General features: G+C 35.0%; 1 protein-coding gene across 1 annotated transcript in view; it reads right to left on the reverse strand.

Annotated features, from left to right (window-relative positions):
• LOC117338655 (maestro heat-like repeat-containing protein family member 1) overlaps nucleotides 1–23,329 on the reverse strand; it is a 64,448-nt gene that overhangs the window by 8,123 nt on the left and 32,996 nt on the right. Inside the window, 14 exon segments of the mRNA XM_033900016.1 lie at nucleotides 162–299; nucleotides 1,990–2,069; nucleotides 4,463–4,492; nucleotides 7,775–7,867; nucleotides 9,506–9,643; nucleotides 10,733–10,889; nucleotides 12,233–12,387; nucleotides 12,744–12,896; nucleotides 13,115–13,158; nucleotides 13,161–13,226; nucleotides 16,620–16,755; nucleotides 18,066–18,176; nucleotides 18,698–18,935; nucleotides 19,270–19,349. Coding sequence (XP_033755907.1) covers nucleotides 162–299; nucleotides 1,990–2,069; nucleotides 4,463–4,492; nucleotides 7,775–7,867; nucleotides 9,506–9,643; nucleotides 10,733–10,889; nucleotides 12,233–12,387; nucleotides 12,744–12,896; nucleotides 13,115–13,158; nucleotides 13,161–13,226; nucleotides 16,620–16,755; nucleotides 18,066–18,176; nucleotides 18,698–18,935; nucleotides 19,270–19,349 — 1,619 coding nt within the window.

Genomic DNA, 23,329 nt, shown 5'->3' on the forward strand with positions numbered 1-23,329 from the left:
TCATGGGCCGTGTCACATGACCTATTTTTTCATCATCAAAGTTTTGGCAATTAACACCATTGTAAAATCAGATGCCTGGATAAGTTATTGTATCTATAATCACATTAAAATTCTTTTAAATCTTTTTCTTTTCACATCAAACCTAAACCTCAAACTTTTACCTGGTCAGTGTCGTTAAAGCATCAGTGTACTCCTCCTCGTCCTCCAATTTAGCCCAGCAGTCCTCTTCCTCAAGTCCTTCTAGGATGTCCTTAGTCTTTGTCCGTTCTAGAAAAGCTTTAAATGCCACCACAGCAGACCTGAGGGAAATACAGACCAGTGTAAAAATAATGACCCTTATTCCCTGGTTATAAGTCTACATGATAATGATTTTTTTTTATAAAAGTTACAAATTCAACACATTCTGTCCACAAAAAAAATGAGCATTAAATTGTTTTTTGAGTGTGTGTAAATTGTGACTATGGAGCCCACTTACTGATATCCTTTACAAAGATTTCCTTTTTTGTTTAATCAAAATATTATTTTCACTTCTTTAGTTTTATTTTTTCAATTAAAAAAAAAGTATTTTTATTTATTCAAAATATCCTTATTTTTTAATCGAATCTTTTTTTTCCTGTTTAAATGTCTTCTCTTTTTTTTTTAAGAAGAAATTTTCATTTTTTTTAATCCTTCACTTTAGTGAAAATTTTTTGTTTAATCAAAAAATATTTTATTTAATAAAAAAATATTTTGTTTTGTATCATAACGATATAATATTTCATCAAAATAATATTTAATTTGTTAATGTTTTGAAATAAATACAGGTAGAGGACACTCACTGACTACAGGTAGAGGACACTGCCTACAGGTAGAGGACACTTACTGACTACAGGTAGAGGACACTTACTGACTACAGGTAGAGGACACTTACTGACTACAGGTAGAGGACATTGACTACAGGTAGAGGACACTGACTACAGGTAGAGGACACTAACTGACCACAGGGAGAGGACACTTACTGACTACAGGTAGAGGACACTTACTGACTACAGGTAGAGGATACTACTGACTACAGGTAGAGGACACTGACTACAGGTAGAGGACACTGACTACAGGTAGAGGACACTTACTGACTACAGGTAGAGGACACTTACTGACCACAGGTAGAGGACACTCACTGACTACAGGTAGAGGACACTCACTGACTACAGGTAGAGGACACTTACTGACTACAGGTAGAGGACACTTACTGACTACAGGTAGAGGACACTTACTGACTACAGGTAGAGGACACTTACTGACCACAGGTAGAGGACACTTACTGACTACAGGTAGAGGACACTTACTGACCACAGGTAGAGGACACTTACTGACCACAGGTAGAGGACACTTACTGACTACAGGTAGAGGACACTTACTGACTACAGGTAGAGGACACTTACTGACTACAGGTAGAGGACACTCACTGATTACAGGTAGAGGACACTCACTGACTACAGGTAGAGGACACTCACTGACTACAGGTAGAGGACACTTACTGACTACAGGTAGAGGATACTACTGACTACAGGTAGAGAACACTTACTGACTACAGGTAGAGGACACTTACTGACTACAGGTAGAGGACACATACTGAACACAGGTAGAGGACACTTACCGAACACAGGTAGAGGACACTTACTGACTACAGGTAGAGGACACTAACTGACTACAGCTAGAGGACACTCACTGACTACACGTAGAGGACACTTACAGACTACAGGTAGAGGACACTCACTGACTACAGGTAGAGGACACTTACTGTCCACAGGTAGAGGACACTGACTACAGGTAGAGAACACTTACTGACTACAGGTAGAGGACACTTACTGACTACAGGTAGAGGACAAGTACTGACTACAGGTAGAGGACACTGACTACAGGATCGAGGACACTTACTGACTACAGGTAGAGGACACTTACTGACTACAGGTAGAGGACACTTACTGACTACAGGTAGAGGACACTTACTGACTACAGGTCGGTACTTTCGGAGTTGATGCAGCTAATGCAGCGGCTCTTTTCTTATCCTTTGGTTTTTCTTCTTTATCCTGCAACAAATCACCAGTAATCACTGTATCCATATATATTTATAATCTCCCGCCCACAAATAAGCCCTGTTCTTCATTTTTGCAGATCCATAAATTATAAACCAATAAGCTAAAAGTGGTTCACAATTTAAATAAGCCCTCTCAAAACTTAAACACTAAACTGTTACACTAGAGGAGGGGGCTTATTTGAGGATAAATATGGTATTAAACTGTTACACTAGAGGAAGGGGGCTTATTTGAGGATAAATATGGTACTAAACTGTTATGCTAGGTGAGGGGGCTTATTTGAGGATAAATGTGGTACTAAACTCCTACACTAGAGGAAGGGGATTATTTGAGGATAAATATGGTATTAAACTCTTATGCTAGAGGAGGGGGCTTATTTGAGGATAAATGTGGTACTAAACTGTTACACTAGAGGAAGGGGATTATTTGAGGATAAATATGGTATTAAACTGTTATGCTAGAGGAGGGGGCTTATTTGAGGATAAATGTGGTACTAAACTGTTACACTAGAGGAAGGGGATGATTTAAGGATAAATACAGTAAACTTTTAAAGTGTTACATAAGTCTGCTAACCTACCCTGGCAGTTGATAATGAAGCCTAAAAAAATACAATATTGTTCCTTAAGTCATAATACCTCAAAACCATATTTCATTAAAATTGAACATCTAAATTTTCATCAATCAGAAGATTTTCTAAAATCTAGAAATACAAGTTGCAGTCATGTTGTAGTGTCATCAGCATTCTACAAACCGAAATTGGACAATTCAGTATTTTAATATTCCCACTGGAGTACGTCAAGGCTCAACATATCTTAAAGTTTATGTTTCAATTTTCAAAAGCCTGTGAATTTTCCAATCAAGAAACAGATTTCACATTTTGTGTCTGTGTTGTCATACCACACTGATATACCGATTATGAAAATCGGACAACATCTCAATTTTGATCAATGCGAAGCCTGAAGAAAAAATAACGATAATAAGAATAATTGGGGTAAAGACAATAAGTTTGAGAAACTTAATAAATATGGTCCTAAATTTTTACAATACAGGAATGAAATTTTACACTATGGGAGGGGGCTTTTTTGAGGATAAATATAGTACTAAACTTTTACACTAGGAGAGAGGGCTTATTTTAGGATAAATACAATGACTTTTTACAAAAGGGAGGGGGCTTATTTTAGGATAAATACAGTACTGAAATTTTACACTAGGGGAGGAGGCTTATTTGAGGATAAATACAATGACTTTTAACAACAGGGAAGGGGGCTTATTTGAGGATAAATATGGAAAGATTGAGTTACTAAAACTTTAGAACTATTATAACTAATCAAGGCATAGGCTTAGAGAAAATAAGTTTTTGTTTAATTCAACTGAAACTGAAACTCCCAAACATGTTTTTTTTTAACTAAATCTCTTTATCATAACAGCAAGCTTCAACAGCAGGAATCTCAGAAAGGCTTAAAAGTCATTCAGCAAAATTATATTCGAATAATAATAAGCTGCAGTAAACTGACATTTAGCAGAGCTTGCATTGGCCATAATATACAAGATATTTCCGATTAATATCAAAACATGCAAAATGCAGCCAACTGGAAAACTATGATATATGTTGTAAGCCAAAGGCTAGCAATAATCTCTACCAGCATAAATCTTATGAAAGGAAGTCATTAAAGGGCATAACTCCCTGCATATGATTGAAATAAAAAAAATATATTGCAAGCACATTTTAATTACTTCATGTACTGGTAAATACCTGCTTTTATAAAAACTCATTAAAAGAATCACAACAAGGATTATATATATCCTTAATGAACTTTCATCTACAGATCGAGTCAACACCTCCCTAATTCTGTCATGCCTACATATATCTCCATCCTTCTACAAAAGTGTACATTTCACAAAATATCTACGATTAGAAAAGTGATGCTACGATGGTGTAATATTTCAACATATATCTGCAGTGATGCTATAATGGTGTATCTTTAAAAAAAATATCTAGTTAGAAAAGTAACATTTCAATCACTATAGTGTATATCTCGCCTAACATTCACACAACAGTGCTACTACAATGGAGGACAATTCACCAACATCTACTGTACTAACATAATAACGACAAAAAAACTAAATATTCAGGATTCAAGGTAAATAACGTTTACAAACAAAAAATGAATTGTTACACAAATTCAGAAATTGGGGATAAAAAACAAAAAAGTTTTACTAATGATTTTTGCAAAAAAATGGGGTAAAAATATGTTGTCTCCTTCCAAAACAAGGAGGGTTAGCATGTATGTACAGTTAAGCGGAAATAATAATAGTAAAAGCAGGCAACATGTCATTATAAAAAATAATCAAAATAAAATATCTATACACATTGTGATATTACATACCTGCTTTAACAATATTTGTCTCAATGTTTTCTGTTATAAGATAATATTAAAATTTGTGTTAAAGAAAGCATATATGTTTTTTACAAAATCCTGCACACATATTGTATACCATTCTGGCTATTAATGCTACAGTATCTCCATACGCCACTATGACTTTGCACACCTCTCTAGAGTAACCTCCCTTGGTTCTATAGAGTAACATCCCTTGGTTCTATAGAGTTACCTCCCTTGGTTCTATAGAGTTACTTCCCTTTGTTAAGACTTATACTCATTCATTTAGAAAATGTTTAGATTCATAAATTCTTCAACTGTACACTGTTAGGTAGCAGTTCATCATCTGATGTAGATAACATTCATTGTAAAATTATCCCCATGTCTGAAAGTTGAAAAATATTCAAGTTTAATATAAGGATAATAAGAAGCCCATGGACCTTAATAGTCTTGAAAGCAGTGCCTTTTTTGTAGTAAGTTGTTCATGGACTTATCTGTGTAAACAGAGCTACAGCTGTAGGTATATTTCCAACTTGTACATGCATTTCAACAGCAATAGGTATTTTCCGATAAAAAATGTTATTGGAAAATAACAAACACTTTACCAGGCATGTAATTCTACAGCAACAATCTGTCAAAAAATAATGAAACTGTTTCCAGAAATTGATGGATTATTTAATTATCAGAGGGTCCTGCCCTGGAGTTGACTATTATATTTCACAACCTTGGCTCATCTTTCCCATGAAAGTTTTTGGTACAGTGCCTACGATGACATATCTGTCGATCCCAATAGGACATTAGACTAGTACATCACCACAGTGACATATATGTTGATGCCAAAGCAGATCTAGAATTAAAGCTGAACAAAGATGGAAAAATAAAGACTACATTTCAGGTATTGTTTCCCCACTAGATTATCCACACATGACATTTGATGACTGACTAGATTATCCACACATGACATTTGACAACTGACTAGATGTTTCCACACATGACATTTGACGACTGACTAGATGTTTCCACACATGACATTTGATAACTGACTAGATGTTTCAACACATGACGTTTGATAACTGACTAGATGTTTCCACACATGACATTTGATAACTGACTAGATGTTACCACACATGACATTTGATGACTGACTAGATGTATCCTAACATGACATTTGACGACTGACTAGATGTTTCCACACATGACATTTGATGACTGACTAGATTATCCACACATGACATTTGATGACTGACTAGATGTTTCCACACATGACATTTGATAACTGACTAGATGTTACCACACACGACATTTTATGTCTGAGTAGATGTTTCCACACATGACATTTTATGACTGACTAGATGTATCCTAACATGACATTTGATGACTGACTAGATGTTTACCACACACGACATTTTATGTCTGAGTAGATGTTTCCACACATGACATTTTATGACTGACTAGATGTATCCTAACATGACATTTGATGACTGACTAGATGTTTCCACACATGACATTTGATGACTGACTATATGTTTCCACACATGACATTTGATGACTGACAAGATGTTTCCACACATGACATTTGATGACTGACTAGATGTTTCCACACATGACATTTGATGACTGACTAGATGTTTCCACACATGACATTTGATGACTGACTAGATGTATCCTAACATGACATTTGATATTTGACTAGATGTTTCCACACATGACATTTGATAACTGACTAGATGTTTCCACACATGACATTTGATGACTGACTAGATGTTTCCACATATGACATTTGATGACTGACTAGATGTTACCACACATGACATTTGATGTCTGACTACATGTATTCTAACATGACATTTGATGATTGACTAGATGTATCCACACATGACATTTGATGACTGACTAGATGTTTCCACACATGACATTTGATAACTGACTAGATGTATCCTAACACGACATTTGATGACTGACTAGATGTATCCTAACATGATATTTGATGACTGACTAGATGTTTCCACACATGACATACATTTGATAACTGACTAGATGTATCCTAACATGACATTTGATGACTGACTAGATGTTACCACACATGACATTTGATAACTGACTAGATGTTTCCACACATGACATACATTTGATAACTGACTAGATGTTTCCTAACATGACATTTGATGTCTGACTAGATGTTTCCACACATGACATTTGATGTCTGACTAGATGTTTCCTAACATGACATTTGATAACTGACTAGATGTTTCCACACATGACATTTGATAACTGACTAGATGTTTCCACACATGACATACATTTGGTGACTGACTAGATGTATCCTAACATGACATTTGATGACTGACTAGATGTTACCACACATGACATTTGATAACTGACTAGATGTTTCCACACATGACATACATTTGATAACTGACTAGATGTATCCTAACATGACATTTGATAACTGACTAGATGTATCCTAACATGACATTTGATGACTGACTAGATGTTTCCTACACATGACATTTGATAACTGACTAGATCCTTCCAAGCACAATATTTGATTATCGACTGACCAATTAGTAAGATGTATCTAGTATATATATTTATCCTGCAACTGCCACCGCATTGTCGGAATACACCCACCGTATACATTTTTGCTGTATACGGCAGTGACGAAAACAGCTGTATTTTGGAATCTTAGCATGTGCATCAGTTAGACTGACCTACTTCAAAGTGAAACTATGTTTAAAAGGCGAACATATTTCTGTCATTTGTGACACCGTTTCACTTCAAAATGATTATTTTTATGTCTGTTGCAGGATAAATAGAATACATGGTCAGTGTCTTAAAATATAAGCTGTATTTTTGGCACGGGACAGAAAGACAAAAGTGGCTCACCAAGGCTCGTCACTTTTGACTTTCTTTACCCTCGCCAAAATACAGCTTATATTTTAAGACATTGACCATGTATTCTCTATGTATTTACTTAATATATAAATGCTACTTCATCTATCCAACAATAGGTGAATGCTTGACAATAAGCCAACCCATGTCTAATACAGCACTGTGAATATGCTTTTTAATGCTATTTCTTTGTCCTGTGATAAGACCATCCATTATCTATAATTGAAGCATCTGGAATAGCCTTATTTCATCAGAGTATATATATGGAAACACATTGACTAGGATTGTTTCATGGTACATCGGTCTATAGAGGTAAAACTGGCAAATAATTTTATTCTTGTTCTCGATCAACGGTGCACAGGAACTTAGTTAGTAGAATGCATTATGGGAGAATGTGACATACTTTTTAAACAAGAAACCTAACTTTACCGACATCAAGTCTGTGTCCGACAACAGGATTATCCCGTCATATATCACAGTGTCGCATGTAGGTAAATTTGACGTGACTGACCTCACAGTGACCTTGATGTGGTTAAACAAAGGTTTACTTAAACAATAGGTTTTTTTCTTTGTCTTATATGCATTGTTTAATTGTTTATTGTAATAAGTTCTCCAGACCTTTATACGTGACAACACACTGTCAAAAATGTTGTTTATAAAATATTTGTTTAAGCAACGTAACAGTTCATTACAGTAATACATTTTTGAAGGTATGCTGATACAAGAGGCCCATGGGCCTTAACGGTCATCTGACAAACATTTACAGCAGAGACACACCCCTCAATCCAGCATTATTACCATAAATTATCTATACGCAGCCAGTTACGTTTCAGATCAAATTTGGTTTTTATCTATTTTGGCTTAAAGGAGGAGCAGCATCTTAAAAGCAAAATTTCAGCCAATTTTTTAAGTTCCGATGTTTGGGCCATGTCCCTCTGTCCGGGCCTGACAAGCCTCATTTATATCAATTAGGATTGCCCTTCCCCAATGATGCTTTCATATCGTTATGGTTGTAATAAATTAAGGCATTAAGAAGGAGAAGCATTTTTAAGCAAAATTTTGGCTAAGTTCACTAGCCTCATTCATATAAAATATGATTACCCTCCCCTAATGATGTTTCAAACCAAATTGGGATGTAATCCAGCCAAGGATTAAAAGGAGTAGGGTTTTAAAGCAAAATTTCTTCAAAGTTCCCCTTTTTGGGCCACGCTTCTCTGTCCCTAGGGGTCAGACCAGCCTCATTTATATAAGGTATGATCGCTCTCCCCAATGATGTTTCACACCAAATTTGGTAGTGATCCACTAAAGGGTTAAGTAGGAGTAGGGTTTTGAAAGTCTTACAAACAAACTTAATTTGTAATTTCTTTGTCCTGTAATAGGCCTACTCCTGTATCTGAGCCAGAGGTTATATGTAGGCCCTCAGGAGATGTTTACAGGATAAATACAGTATCAAAATTTGAGTTTCAGCATAAAATTGAATAAAATACTTTTTTTTTCTGTCGTAGATGCAAAAATGGAAAACAGCGACACCAATAAATCAAGTTCAATTAAAAATGGCTGCTAGTTATATGCACATGCATCCAAAACCAGACGTCCCTATATCTTCTACCTTAAGATATTCAAACACAGCTATAGAGTGTTTAAAAAAAGAAATAGAAATTGAGCTCAACACAAAACACAAACCAAAATTAAAAAAAACAAAAAAACTTCTCATTAAATTTCAAAGTAATTAACTTTGATAAAAATAACTTTTGTGCAAAATATAAGCATCCCAACAACATTAATGTCTTTATGAATGACAAAATATGCAAAACTACATCACCAAATTTATAATAGGCAGACAGATTAGAGTTACATTTCTATATCATATACCCCTCGCCAGTTTGGTTAAAAACCTTAATATGTATTTGAAATCTTTGTCAATGTAGCCTTTTGGAGATTTGTTTGTATTGCTTAATCATCCAACGACAATTGAAGTCATTTAGTGCCAGTAGTAGCTTCAAAAGTTTAATAGCTCAGAGAGAATGTGACCTTCAAATTTCTGTTGAACATTTGTTTGTTGTTGACCTTGACCTTTCAATGGCCATGGAACTTCTGACAGAATTATATCTTCTACTTACCTTGACAATCAGAAATAAGTATTAAATTTTCTATACTTACAGATTTCTGTTTGAGAGGTTTGACTCCGATAGATGAACCAACACGTAGCATTAGGGCAGCAAATAATCTGTGATAGTTCTTCATCACCTGTTCTTCTGTTTCCTCAACATCAAATATCACCTTCATGGCACAGGTAACCTAGAATGTACACAAATATCACCTTAACGGTACACGTAACCTAGAATGTACACAAATATCACCTTAATGTCACAGGTAACCTAGAATGTACACAAATATCACCTTAATGTCACAGGTAACCTAGAATGTACACAAATATCACCTTAATGTCACAGGTAACCTAGAATGTACACAAATATCACCTTACTGGTACACGTAACCTAGAATGTACACAAATATCACCTTACTGGTACACGTAACCTAGAATGTACACAAATATCACCTTACTGGTACATATAACCTAGAATGTACACAAATATCACCTTCATGGCACAGATAACCTAGAATGTACACAAATATTACCACATGGCACAGGTAACCTAGAATGTACACAAATATCACCTTCATGGCACAGATAACCTAGAATGTACACAAATATTACCACATGGCACAGGTAACCTAGAATGTACACAAATATCACCTTACTGGTACATATAACCTAGAATGTACACAAATATCACCTTCATGGCACAGATAACCTAGAATGTACACAAATATTACCACATGGCACAGGTAACCTAAAATGTACACAAATATCACCTTCATGGCATAGGTAACGTAGAATGTACATAAATATCACTTTAATGGTACACGTAACCTAGAATGTACACAAATATCACCTTCATGGCACAGGTAACCATGTACACAAATATCACCTTTATGACACACATAACCTAGAATGTACACAAATATCACCACATGGCACAGGTAACCTTGGTACACGTAACCTAAAATGTACACAAATATCACCTTCATGGCACAGGTAACCTAGAATGTACACAAATATCACTTTTATGACACACATATCATCAAAGAAATCATTTAAGCCAGTCTTGGAGTCATTTATTTCATTCCAAGGAATTTGACTTTTAATTAAAAACCATTACCAGGATTTTAAGTTCTTAAGTGGTCAAAGAAAAAATCAACTGAGCATTAGGATTCATATGACCCCTTAGGTTTTGTAATCTGTAACGACTATTTTCTTCACAAACGTGTTCAAACATTGATAGAAAACATTAGCAAGTGTAGATATTACTCAAGGATACTCACAGCCATGGGTGCTACTGTAGCATTTCGGACTGTCCGGTCTCCATCGGTGCGTTCCTCATACGGTAGAGTTCGTTGTAGTGTCTCCAGTAAATGGTCAAGCATACTGGAGGTAATCTGGGCATCCTGAGACAATATCTGCCAAATCTCAACTACATTCCTGTAAAATTAAAACTGAATTACTTATTTAGGCCTCCATAGTGATCCTTCTTGGTGGACAAAGCATTTCTTTCTAGATGACATTTAAAACAAGACCTTTAAGTGTAATCAAAAGTTAAAATATTTACTACATCTGAAAAATTATTTTCTAGTTATCATTGTGTACTACATCTGAAAAATAATTTTCTAGTTATCATTGTGTGTAATCAAAGTTGAAAATATTTACTACATCTGAAAAATAATTTTCTAGTTATCATTGTGTGTAATCAAAGTTGAAAATATTTACTACATCTGACAATCTAATTTTCTAGTTATCATTGTGTGTAATTAAAGTTGAAAATATTTACTACATTGGAATCATTTTTGGAGATAAGTTATCAGCTATCATAATGTGTTATCAAAGGTTGAAACATTTTATTATCAGGATTGAATCCATCTAACAACATCCCATGAGGGGTCATGTTCTGATGACCTTTGAGGTGTGTATTTCACTTTCAGGGCTAAATGTAATTGTCAATTTGTCGATGTCTTGGAAGCACACGATTTCGCCACAGCATGCATCTAAAGCAAACCATTTCGGCACAGTATGTATATAGCTATATGCTATGTAGGACGAAATGACTTGCAACAATTTGTCAGATTATGCAAGCCATGTACTTTAGTCATGCTAATTCGGACATATAAATTCACTTCCAAGATGCTGGAAGTAGTCATTTGATTGGCTAATCCAAAAGGTCACCTCAACCTGACCCCTTATGGGATGTTGTTAGATGTCCATGTAACATAGTGTAAATGACCATCTAGATTTTAATTAGATCGGATTAAATCTAGACATAATCTAAGCACCAGGAAACATGAAAGAATTTATTATAAGTCCAATTTCTATGTAATTTCACTTCTCATTTCAGCACAATTTCTTGTAAATAGAAACAAATAAGCACTGTAAATAAGGAGTTATGTATTTCATCAAATAATTAAGTGGAAGTTTAGTATTAAATTTATTAAGATAAAATTTTTATTTTATTATCGTTGTAAGCGGGGATTTGTTTGTTTGTTTGTTTTTGTTAAACGTCCTATTAATAGCCAGGGTCATTTAAGGACGTGCCAGGTTTTGGGGGCGGAGGAAAGCCGGAGTACCCGGAGAAAAACCACCGGCCTACGGTCAGTACCTGGCAACTGCCCCCGTAGGTTTTGAACTCGCAACCCAGAGGTGGAGGGCTAGTTATAAAGTGTCAGGACACCTTAACCACTCGGCCACCGTGGCCCCCTGTAAGCGGGGAAATTCTAAGGAGATGAACAACTGATAACAGGTGAACATAGGACGAATTGTTTACAAATACTTACGGGTCGTAGGGGAGAGGGAAATTGAGCAAAGACTGCATTACAGAAGTAAGATGAAAGCTGGTGAGGGTACGAAGTGTGCGCAGCGTTCCCGTCCTTGTCTGAGCAAATTCGATCTGGCCAAGCTTCTCATGTAGAGAAGACACAATGTTGCCCACCTGTCAAGGGAGACAACTCGATATCATTAGTGAAGGGAGACAAAAGCATAAAATTAATCAAGGGAGACAACTCAGTTTTATTTATGATGAGAGAAAACAATATCATAATAATCAAGGGAGATAACTCCTTATCATAAGTGAAGAGAGACAAAACAGCATCATGAGAATTAAAGGAATGGAGATAACTCAGTATCATTAGAGAAAAGAGACAAAACAGCACCATAATGATCAAGGGAGACAACTACTTATCATTAGTGAAGAAAGACCAAATAGCATCATAAGAATTAAGTGCAATGAAGATCTTGGTAGCCCAGCATGAATATTTCTGCTTTTGACACTGAATTGTCAGTCAGTACCTGTTTCAGTACCTCCCCACCACGAGCCTTCATCATTCCATTCAGAACGACACAGGCCCCTGAGGAGCTGTGTGATTGGGGGTCCAACAACCCATCCTGTAGCACCTCTAGAAAAGTCTGTAGCTGGTCAGCTGGCAACTTCTTGGCTATCACCTTCAAAATTAAACAACCACCAAAATTCAGAAAATTGAAAACTTGAATAGTATAGAGGGAGTTGTCCTGATAAATTCATCAGCAATGATCTAAAAATACCTGGGGCATGACAGATATTGATACAGTACTGTATACACAGAAAAGTTTTACCTATTACAATTTTGTTATGGGTTAAAAAAAATACAAAATCAATGGAAATGATAATGCCATTTACTGACCTTTGCAAGGTCGTTGATGACACTGAATAGCACAGTGGGGTCGCCTTTTCCAGCCGTTCTTTTAGTGTTGACAAAGCTTCAATCATCTGATCTTTGGAATCGGCTGGGTTTCCTGTACAGCATCATCACAGTTAATGATAGAATACAACATCATCATAATCAATTATCATAGAATCAAGGGAGATAACTCGGTATATGTAAAGGGAGATAACCAAATATCACTAATTAGGTAGACATTTATTTCGAGATCACTAAATATGTAGATATTTATTTAGAGATTACTAAATAGGTAGATATCTATTTAGAGATTACTAAATATGTAGATATTTATTTAGAGATCACTAAATAGGTCAACATTTATTTAGAGATCACTAAATAGGTAGATACATGTATGTATTTAGAGATTTCTAAATAGGTAGGTATTTATTTAGAGATTACTAAATAGGTAGGTATTTATTTAGAGATTACTAAATATGTAGACATTTATTTAGAGATCACTAAATATGTAGACATTTATTTAGAGATCATTAAATAGTTATACATTTATTTAGAGATCACTAAATAGGTCGACATTTATTTAGAGATCACTAAATAGGTCGACATTATTTAGAGATCACTATATAGGTCGACATTTATTTAGAGATCACTAAATAGGTAGACATTTATTTAGAGATCATTAAATAGTTATACATTTATTTAGAGATCACTAAATAGGTCAACATTTATTTAGAGATCACTAAATAGGTCGACATTTATTTAGAGATCATTAAATAGTTATACATTTATTTAGAGATCACTAAATATGTAGATATTTATTTAGAGATTACTAAATAGGTAGATATCTATTTAGAGATTACTAAATATGTAGATATTTATTTAGAGATCACTAAATAGGTCAACATTTATTTAGAGATCACTAAATAGGTAGATACATGTATTTATTTAGAGATTTCTAAATAGGTAGGTATTTATTTAGAGATTACTAAATATGTAGACATTTATTTAGAGATCACTAAATATGTAGATATTTATTTAGAGATCATTAAATAGTTATACATTTATTTAGAGATCATTAAATAGTTATACATTTATTTAGAGATCACTAAATAGGTCAACATTTATTTAGAGATCACTAAATAGGTCGACATTTATTTAGAGATCATTAAATAGTTATACATTTATTTAGAGATCATTAAATAGTTAAACATTTATTTAGAGATCATTAAATAGTTATACATTTATTTAGAGATCACTAAATAGGTCAACATTTATTTAGAGATCACTAAATAGGTTGACATTTATTTAGAGATCACTAAATAGGTAGGTATTTATTTAGAGATTACTAAATAGGTAGGTATTTATTTAGAGATCACTAAATAGGTAGACATTTATTTAGAGATCACTAAATAGGTAGGTATTTATTCAGACGTTTTGGTAAATAATATAACTATACTGAGATTAACATTGTACAAGTCAAAACATATTTTAGAGAAAATTGTTGTCTACTAGCTAGATGTACCTCAAAACAAAGTCAAACAATTATCAAAGGGAAATAAATCTTTATTTATTTTTTTCTTACTTGCTTTGCTTATCATACTGTCAACTATTAGGGAACAACCAACCAATTGAAAAAATATATTTTTGAAACAACCCCTGTGTATAGAACGTTGAGCCAAGGATAAAATGTCTGGCAGCCACTGATTGGCCAGTATGTTATGAAGTGAGAAAATAGATATGTAGCCTGATAGGTAACTATCAATAAGAAATGTTGATATAAATTTCTTAAGTCCGATTGTTTTTTTTCCCAAAAGTTCACGTAATAATAGTAAACAGGTAAACATTTAAGATTTTTGAGAATTTTTACTGCGAAATTCACCTATTTTCAAAATGGCTACCCTGGAGAAAATTTGAGCTGAAGGACCCAACTTTTTTTTCTGATTAGGTGTTATATCAGACCCTAAACTTTTGTTATAAACCATAATCGTCATATTCAATTCAAGAATTTGAATGAAATAATCCAAAACGTTAACACTAAGGTCTATGGGAAAACAATTGGTTGGTTGGTCTCTATTAGAGTCTCTTAGAGGTGAGGTTTACTTAAAGTAGTTGGTGACTACCTCACTGAGCATTATACAGGAAGCCTGTCACATGCCATCCTGCGCAATTTTGGAAAAGTGTCTTGCCTAAGAACACAACCACAACTACTGCATTTGATGTTCCTTTATCTCAGCTTCCTGAGAATTTTTTTTTCTCATTTCACAAAGATTTTACTGAATTAAATTCAATGGGTATTGGGCAACAGGCAAAAGCCTATGTAAGCCCTCTTCCTGAAAAATATGACCTGCCAAAGTAGGAACGAAACCATAAACAGGTACCTCAATGCTTCACCTGAGGGTACTCCAGCCAGGTGCTCTACTGATAGAGCTAGTTGCTCTACTGATTGAGCTAGTTGCTCTACTGATAGAGCTAGTTGCTCTATTGATTGAGCTAGTTGCTCTACTGATTGAGCTAGTTACTCTACTGATTGAGCTAGTTGCTCTACTGATAGAGCTAGTTGCTCTATTGATTGAGCTAGTTGCTCTACTGATTGAGCTAGTTACTCTACTGATTGAGCTAGTTCCTCTACTGATTGAGCTAGTTACTCTACTGATTGAGCTAGTTGCTCTATTGATTGAGCTAGTTGCTCTACTGATTGAGCTAGTTGCTCTATTGATTGAGCTAGTTGCTCTACTGATTGAGCTAGTTGCTCTATTGATTGAGCTAGTTGCTCTACTGATTGAGCTAGTTGCTCTATTGATTGAGCTAGTTGCTCTACTGATTGAGCTAGTTGCTCTACTGATAGAGCTAGTTGCTCTACTGATTGAGCTAGTTGCTCTACTGATAGAGCTAGTTGCTCTATTGATTGAGCTAGTTGCTCTACTGATTGAGCTAGTTACTCTACTGATTGAGCTAGTTCCTCTACTGATTGAGCTAGTTACTCTACTGATTGAGCTAGTTGCTCTATTGATTGAGCTAGTTGCTCTACTGATTGAGCTAGTTGCTCTATTGATTGAGCTAGTTGCTCTACTGATTGAGCTAGTTGCTCTATTGATTGAGCTAGTTGCTCTACTGATAGAGCTAGTTCCTCTACTGATTGAGCTAGTTGCTCTACTGATTGAGCTAGTTCCTCTACTGATTGAGCTAGTGCCTCTACTGATTGAGCTAGTTGCTCTACTGATTGAGCTAGTTACTCTACTGATTGACCTAGTTTCTGTAATGTTTGACCTAGTTTCTGTACTGATTGACCTAGTTTCTGTACTGTTTGACCTAGTTTCTGTACTGATTGACCTAGTTGCTCTATTTATTGGGCTATCACAGCCTGTAACTCTAATCAAAAACATGAGACTCATGCTAAAAGTTATATGTATACATTATTTACAACCTGTTGGGCAACATGGCGAATGTGTTATGGAGAACTGATCAATCTAATCAATCTAACAAATGTGGAGACAGGGCAAAGTCTTACCATCTATTCTGGAGGCCATCTTGAGTACAACCTGTATACAATCCACAGCTAACTGTCGCACCTGTGTGTTTGGATCCGTACAGCGAGGCACTAAGCGTGCTAATATGGTACACTCGTTCTCAAATCCATTTATCTCCTACAAGATACATACAAGATTCATTATATGGCATAATCATGTAAATCATTTCAAATTCACTAAAGTAACTATTTATTCCCAAAAAAGCCACTTTGTTTATTTTTGCAAAATGGTCAATTTTAAATTAGAAAGTTAAAAGCAATTAAGCTCTCCTCCAAACTTTTTACACTAGGGGAGGAGATTATTTGAGACAAATACGGTACTTAACTTTTACAATAGGAGAAGGGCTTATATAAGGATAAATATGGTACTAAACTTTAACACTAGGGGAGGGGGCTTGTTTGAGGATGAATATAGTAAACATTAACACTAGGGGAGGGGGCTTATTTGAGGATTAATATGGTAAACTTTAACATAAGGGGAGGGGGCTTATTTCAGGAGAAATATGGTAAACTTTAACACTTATTTCGGGAGAAATATGGTAAACTTTAACACTAGGGGAGGAGTCTTATTTTGGGAGAAATATGGTAAACTAAGGCAAAAACTATGTTGGTATCATATATATCTTACATTATGTATTTATTGTAAACAGAATGAAGATCCATATTAGACAGCAAAAAGTTTGAGAAATGAAAATTTTTCCTTGAAATGCCTTACTTATCGTAATTAAAGGCATTATATATGGCCGCAGAGCTTGCTAAAAAAGATCATATTAGGAGCTCATAGCAACATGTTATTATAATTTTAGTAGCAATCCTCAGAAGAGGAGAACATGTTTTCTTCTTATCATTATTCTTTCATTGATGTGATCATGAGATGAGAGGTGCATGTTTTCATTCTACAGACCAAAGAAGAGGAGAGCATGTTATATTTTACTAACCTCAGAAGAGGAGTACCTGTTTTTACTTTTACTAACCTCAGAAGAGGAGTACCTGTTTTTATTTTACTAACCTCAGGAGAGGAGTGCACATTTTTACTTCACTAACCTCAGAGAAGAAATACATGTTTTTATTTCACTAACCTCCGAAGAGAATCCATGTTTTCATTTTACTAACCTCAGAGGAGAAATACATGTTTTTATTTTACTGACCTCAGAGGAGGAATACATGTTTTCATTTTACTGACCTCAGAGGAGGAACACATGTTTTCATTTTACTAACCTCAGAGGAGGAATACATGTTTTTATTTTACTGACCTCAGAGGAGGAATACATGTTTTTATTTTACTAACCTCAGAGGAGGAATACATGTTTTCATTTTACTGACCTCAGAGGAGGAATACATGTTTTTATTTTACTAACCTCAGAGGAGGAATACATGTTTTCATTTTACTGACCTCAGAGGAGGAATACATGTTTTTATTTTACTAACCTCAGAAGAGGGATCCATATTCTCCAGTATATACTCCTCTGCCATGAGGAGTGTTTCTAATGACCGAATTCGCCTTTGGTCCTCCAGCTCGTGAAACCATTTCATCATGTGCTGAAAATTAATATATGGATCATTGTTCAGGCCCTTCAACACCAAAAACTATGGTATCTAAATGGTTCTACAGCACAAATATTAATTACTAAGCGAAACTGTTAAATGCCTTAATGTTTAATGTTATCTGTATTCATGCCAATAAAGCATATGGCTCATGAATATTCAAGTAATTTACCACAGTTGACTTAAGACATCTGTAAATGTTGGACATTGTTTAATTCAAAGATTTTTTGCTTATTTATCTAATTATTTATCTTAATTTTTTTTTATAATTTTACATATCAAGAACTATGATTTTACACTAGATATCACTTCCATATTTGAAACAGGTCAGAAATGACCTTGATATTTGACCTTATTCTTGGGATTAACACATTTAATGTGGCCATGACCTTATAGTCACAAGTGACCTTGACCTTATCTTGAGATACTGAAGATGCAAGCACTGTAACCTTGACCTTACTATAAACCATATACCACTGTGACCTTGCCCTTAGTCACTGTGACCTTGACATTACCTTGAACACACAGTCAAGGCCATTTGGCGTGAGGTCCTTGCTGAGTATAACACAGATGAGATCATGCATGGCCTCTGTTGTGGACTGCAGTAACACCTCAGCCTCCAGCATCTGATCATACGATTCGTCTTTCCCCTTCTTTGGTGACATTCCTTCCTTCGGCAACACGAACAGACTGTCCGTCGCTGTCTTTATCAAATCGAAAATCTCTGCTTCTGACAGCTTGGGATCCAGTTTACTATTCATTACAGTTAAAGAAATATTGCAAGAAGTTGTGAAATTTCAGGTCGCTAATAATATGCAGTCGTCCCAGTCACATTTATAGTTCATACGTATCAAATTTAATGCAACCACGCATTGTAAATACCGTGAAACCTCTCTATTAAGACCACTGGGGGATCTGAGTGAAAGTGGTTTTAATAGCTGGGTTGTCTTAGTACCGAGATGGACCACATTAAATTTTGTATTCTTCAGTAAACATTTGTATCTATTTCTGTGTCTTTTAAATATATTTTCATATTTTACAGTATTTCTAACATAGTATTTCTAACACAATCAAACATCAAGGATACACCAGGGTAGCACATGATCGCATGGCTAGTGCTCTCGTCTCGTTCGTGATGGATGCTGTAGATTCAGCCTTCATGTAACTCTGTAAAAAACAAGACTTACAGATCAAAAATAGAGTTTTTGAAATGAAATTTTCCAGGATGTCAAAACAAAATCTAAATAAGGCAAAAAGCTTATTGCAGGACGATTTGGTTTGTTTGGTTTGTTTTTGTTTAACGTCCTATTAACAGCCAGGGTCATGTAAGGATGTGCCAGGTTTTGGAGGTGGAGGAAAGCCGGAGTACCCGGAGAAAAAACCACCGGCCTACAGTCAGTACCTGGCAACTGCCCCATGTAGGTTTCGAACTCGCAACCCAGAGGTAGAGGGCTAGTGATAAAGTGTCGGGACACCTTAACCACTCGGCCACTGCGGCCCCTACGAAGAAGCTTTTTTTACTAAACAAAATTCATGGTGGACTTATTATCAGACGTGTGTTTGCTGTAAGATAAATATGGTTTATTATTGACCTTGAACTTTTACTAAATTCTCGCTTTAGCTATACTTTAGCAAGCAACTATCCAACAAAAAACGTTTGTCTTGTCATCTGAACACAAAATTTTCTATATGAAAAAGAAAGCTAGCATTCATAACACTAAACACCAGTAATAGTGCACCTAGTGAAACAAAATATGAAAATACATGATTTATTATAATAATTTAATTGTACTTGAAAATATTTGGAAGACATACTTTTGTTGATCGATCAGGTGTAATAATTCAGATACAAAACGGGAGACAACTCTCCACAAATATAAAATTTAGACATGACAACTTGTACCCCTCAAATTAATTCACAGTCAAAGACTGCTTACTTATTAGTTCCAAATGTCCGACTAGAAATTATCTCTGACATGAATGTCCATATTCCCTGTACAATGGTGACGTTTTTTGACAAATTTTGATAAATGATAACACTGATTTTTACAAGAGATATCCTTCAATATGTCACTTCTGCGTAAAATTTGATCAAAATCTACCATAAAGAAATTTGAGAAAGAATTTGCTTTGCTGGATTTATGTAACTGAATAGGCTGACACAATAGACCAAACAAAATAGCATGATTAACACTAATAATATCACAAGAAAAAATATTAAATAAATACAATTTAAAGCCAATTACATCTAACTGAAACATTAAAAGCCATGCTGAACTTAATTCAAGATACCTGCTCAACACAAAACGACACATAATAATCATGTAAAATTAAATTCAATCAGAAATATCTTCGTTAAAAATCAATATATAATATTGATAATTACACTAAGGTAGGTTTGATGGTCTTAATCTTAGATGTCTTACTTAAAACATTAGCATACCTGTATACTGACACACCTGTATCTTATACCTGTATACAGACACACCTGTAATATATACCTGTATTCAGACACACATGCATTTTATACCTGTATACTAACACACCTGTAATATACACCTGTATCCTGACACACCTTTATCTTATACCTGTATACTGACTCACCTGTATTATATACCTGTATCCTGACACACCTGTATCTTATACCTGTATACTGACTCACCTGTATTATATACCTGTATACTGACACACTTGTATTATACACCTGTATACAGATACACCTGTATTATACACCTGTATTATATACCTGTATACTGACACACCTGTATTATACACCATACCTGTATAGTGACACACCTGTTATATATACCTGTATACTGACACACCTGTATTATATACCTGTATACTGACACACCTGTATTATATACCTGTATATTGACACACCTGTATTATACACCTGTATACTGACGCACCTGTTATATATACCTGTATACAGACACACCTGTATTATATACCTGTATATTGACACACCTGTTATATATACCTGTATACAGACACACCTGTATTATATACCTATCTACTGACACACCTGTATTATATACCTATCTACTGACACACCTGTATACTGACACACCTGTATACTGACACACCTGTATACTGACACACCTGTATATTGACACACCTGTATACTGACACACCTGTATATTGACACACCTGTTTATTGACACACCTGTATACTGACACACCTGTATAAAGACACACCTGTATTATATACCTGTATACAGACACACCTGTATTATATACCTATCTACTGACACACCTGTATTATATACCTATCTACTGACACACCTGTAGTTTATACCTGTATACTGACACACCTGTATACAGACACACCTGTATTATATACCGTAAATATTCGGGTATAGTACGCACTCGCGTATAGTGCGCAGGTACGTTTTTGAGGTTCGTTTTCAAAAAAAAAAAAAAAATTGTAATACGATTGACTAGTAAGCTGACTGCTACGTAATGTAACACAGGCCGCCATTTTGTATACAGTACGGAAACAAGTCTGCTGTCGTGGTGGTGGTCACAACTTTTATATCAATGAATTAACATGTGTAATGGATAAATCTACAGTGCAGACGATAAATAAGAGTACCCCGGTAGTTTTCACAGTCAGATCGTATTTTATATGGCCAGTGACTGCCGCACGAGATCAAGGCATTAGTGTTACCCTTGCCTAATTGCGCATGCGTGCTGTTACAGCTTCCGTAAATAAACAAGTTGAACGTTATCAGTTTCTGGCAGTACTCTGTTATTAATTTAGAAGTATGAAATAACGAAGTACTGCTATATCATTTCAAGTTTTGTTTGATGTTAATTGAGATGTTATACATCGTTTTGGACCTGAATAGGAGAACATGCTCAAGTGAGATCGTATGTGTACGGAACGTGTGGCTCACGATCGACTTAAATATCCACGTAATTGCTGATAAATACACAATTTCAAGGAATTAAACATCAAGATAACTATTCATTTCTTTGATTATTTGTTAACTATTACTTTCTTAATGCTTTATATATGTTATATATATATATAAGTATTAAATCAATCCTGCTTCGGAAGGAAACGATCGCAAATCTCCGTCAAATCACATTCATTCTGACTGGGGAAAAAGCTTGTACTTGCGTATAGTGCGCAGTGGTCTTTTTCACTTGTCAATTTTTGAAAAAAAGTGCGCACTATACGCGAATATTTACGGTACCTATCTACTGACACACCTGTATACTGACACACCTGTATATTGACACACCTGTATACTGACACACCTGTATACTGACACACCTGTATATTGACACACCTGTATACTGACACACCTGTATAAAGACACACCTGTATTATATACCTGTATACAGACACACCTGTATTATATACCTATCTACTGACACACCTGTATTATATACCTATCTACTGACACACCTGTATTATATACCTATCTACTGACACACCTGTAGTTTATACCTGTATACTGACACACCTGTATACAGACACACCTGTATTATATACCTATCTACTGACACACCTGTAGTTTATACCTGTATACTGATACACCTGTATACAGACACACCTGTATTATATACCTATCTACTGACACACCTGTATTATATACCTGTATACAGACACACCTGTATTATATACCTGTATACAGACACACCTGTATTATACACCTATCTACTGACACACCTGTAATATACACCTGTATACTGATACATCTGTAGTTTATAATATCACAAGAAAAAAAATCAAATAAATACAATTTAAAGCCAATTATATCTAACTGAAACATTAAAAGCCATGCTGAACTTAATTCAAGATACCTGCTCAACACAAAACGACACATAATAATCATGTAAAATTAAATGCAATCAGAAATATCTTCGTTAAAAATCAATAGATAATATTGATAATTACACTAAGGTAGGTTTGATGGTCTTAATCTTAGATGTCTTACTTAAAACATTAGCATACTTGTATACTGACACACCTGTATTTTATACCTGTATAGTCTACTGCCACTTATTACCACTACTCTAAATTCATCTTTGACTGAATGCAATGTTCCAGTTGCTTTTAAACAGGCCATTGTTAGACCACTTCTTAAGAATCCTGGTCTAGATAAGGAAGTACTTAAAAACTACCGCCCTGT

The sequence above is a fragment of the Pecten maximus genome, chromosome 11 (assembly GCF_902652985.1).
Source record: "Pecten maximus chromosome 11, xPecMax1.1, whole genome shotgun sequence".
Lineage (NCBI taxonomy): Eukaryota > Metazoa > Mollusca > Bivalvia > Pectinida > Pectinidae > Pecten > Pecten maximus.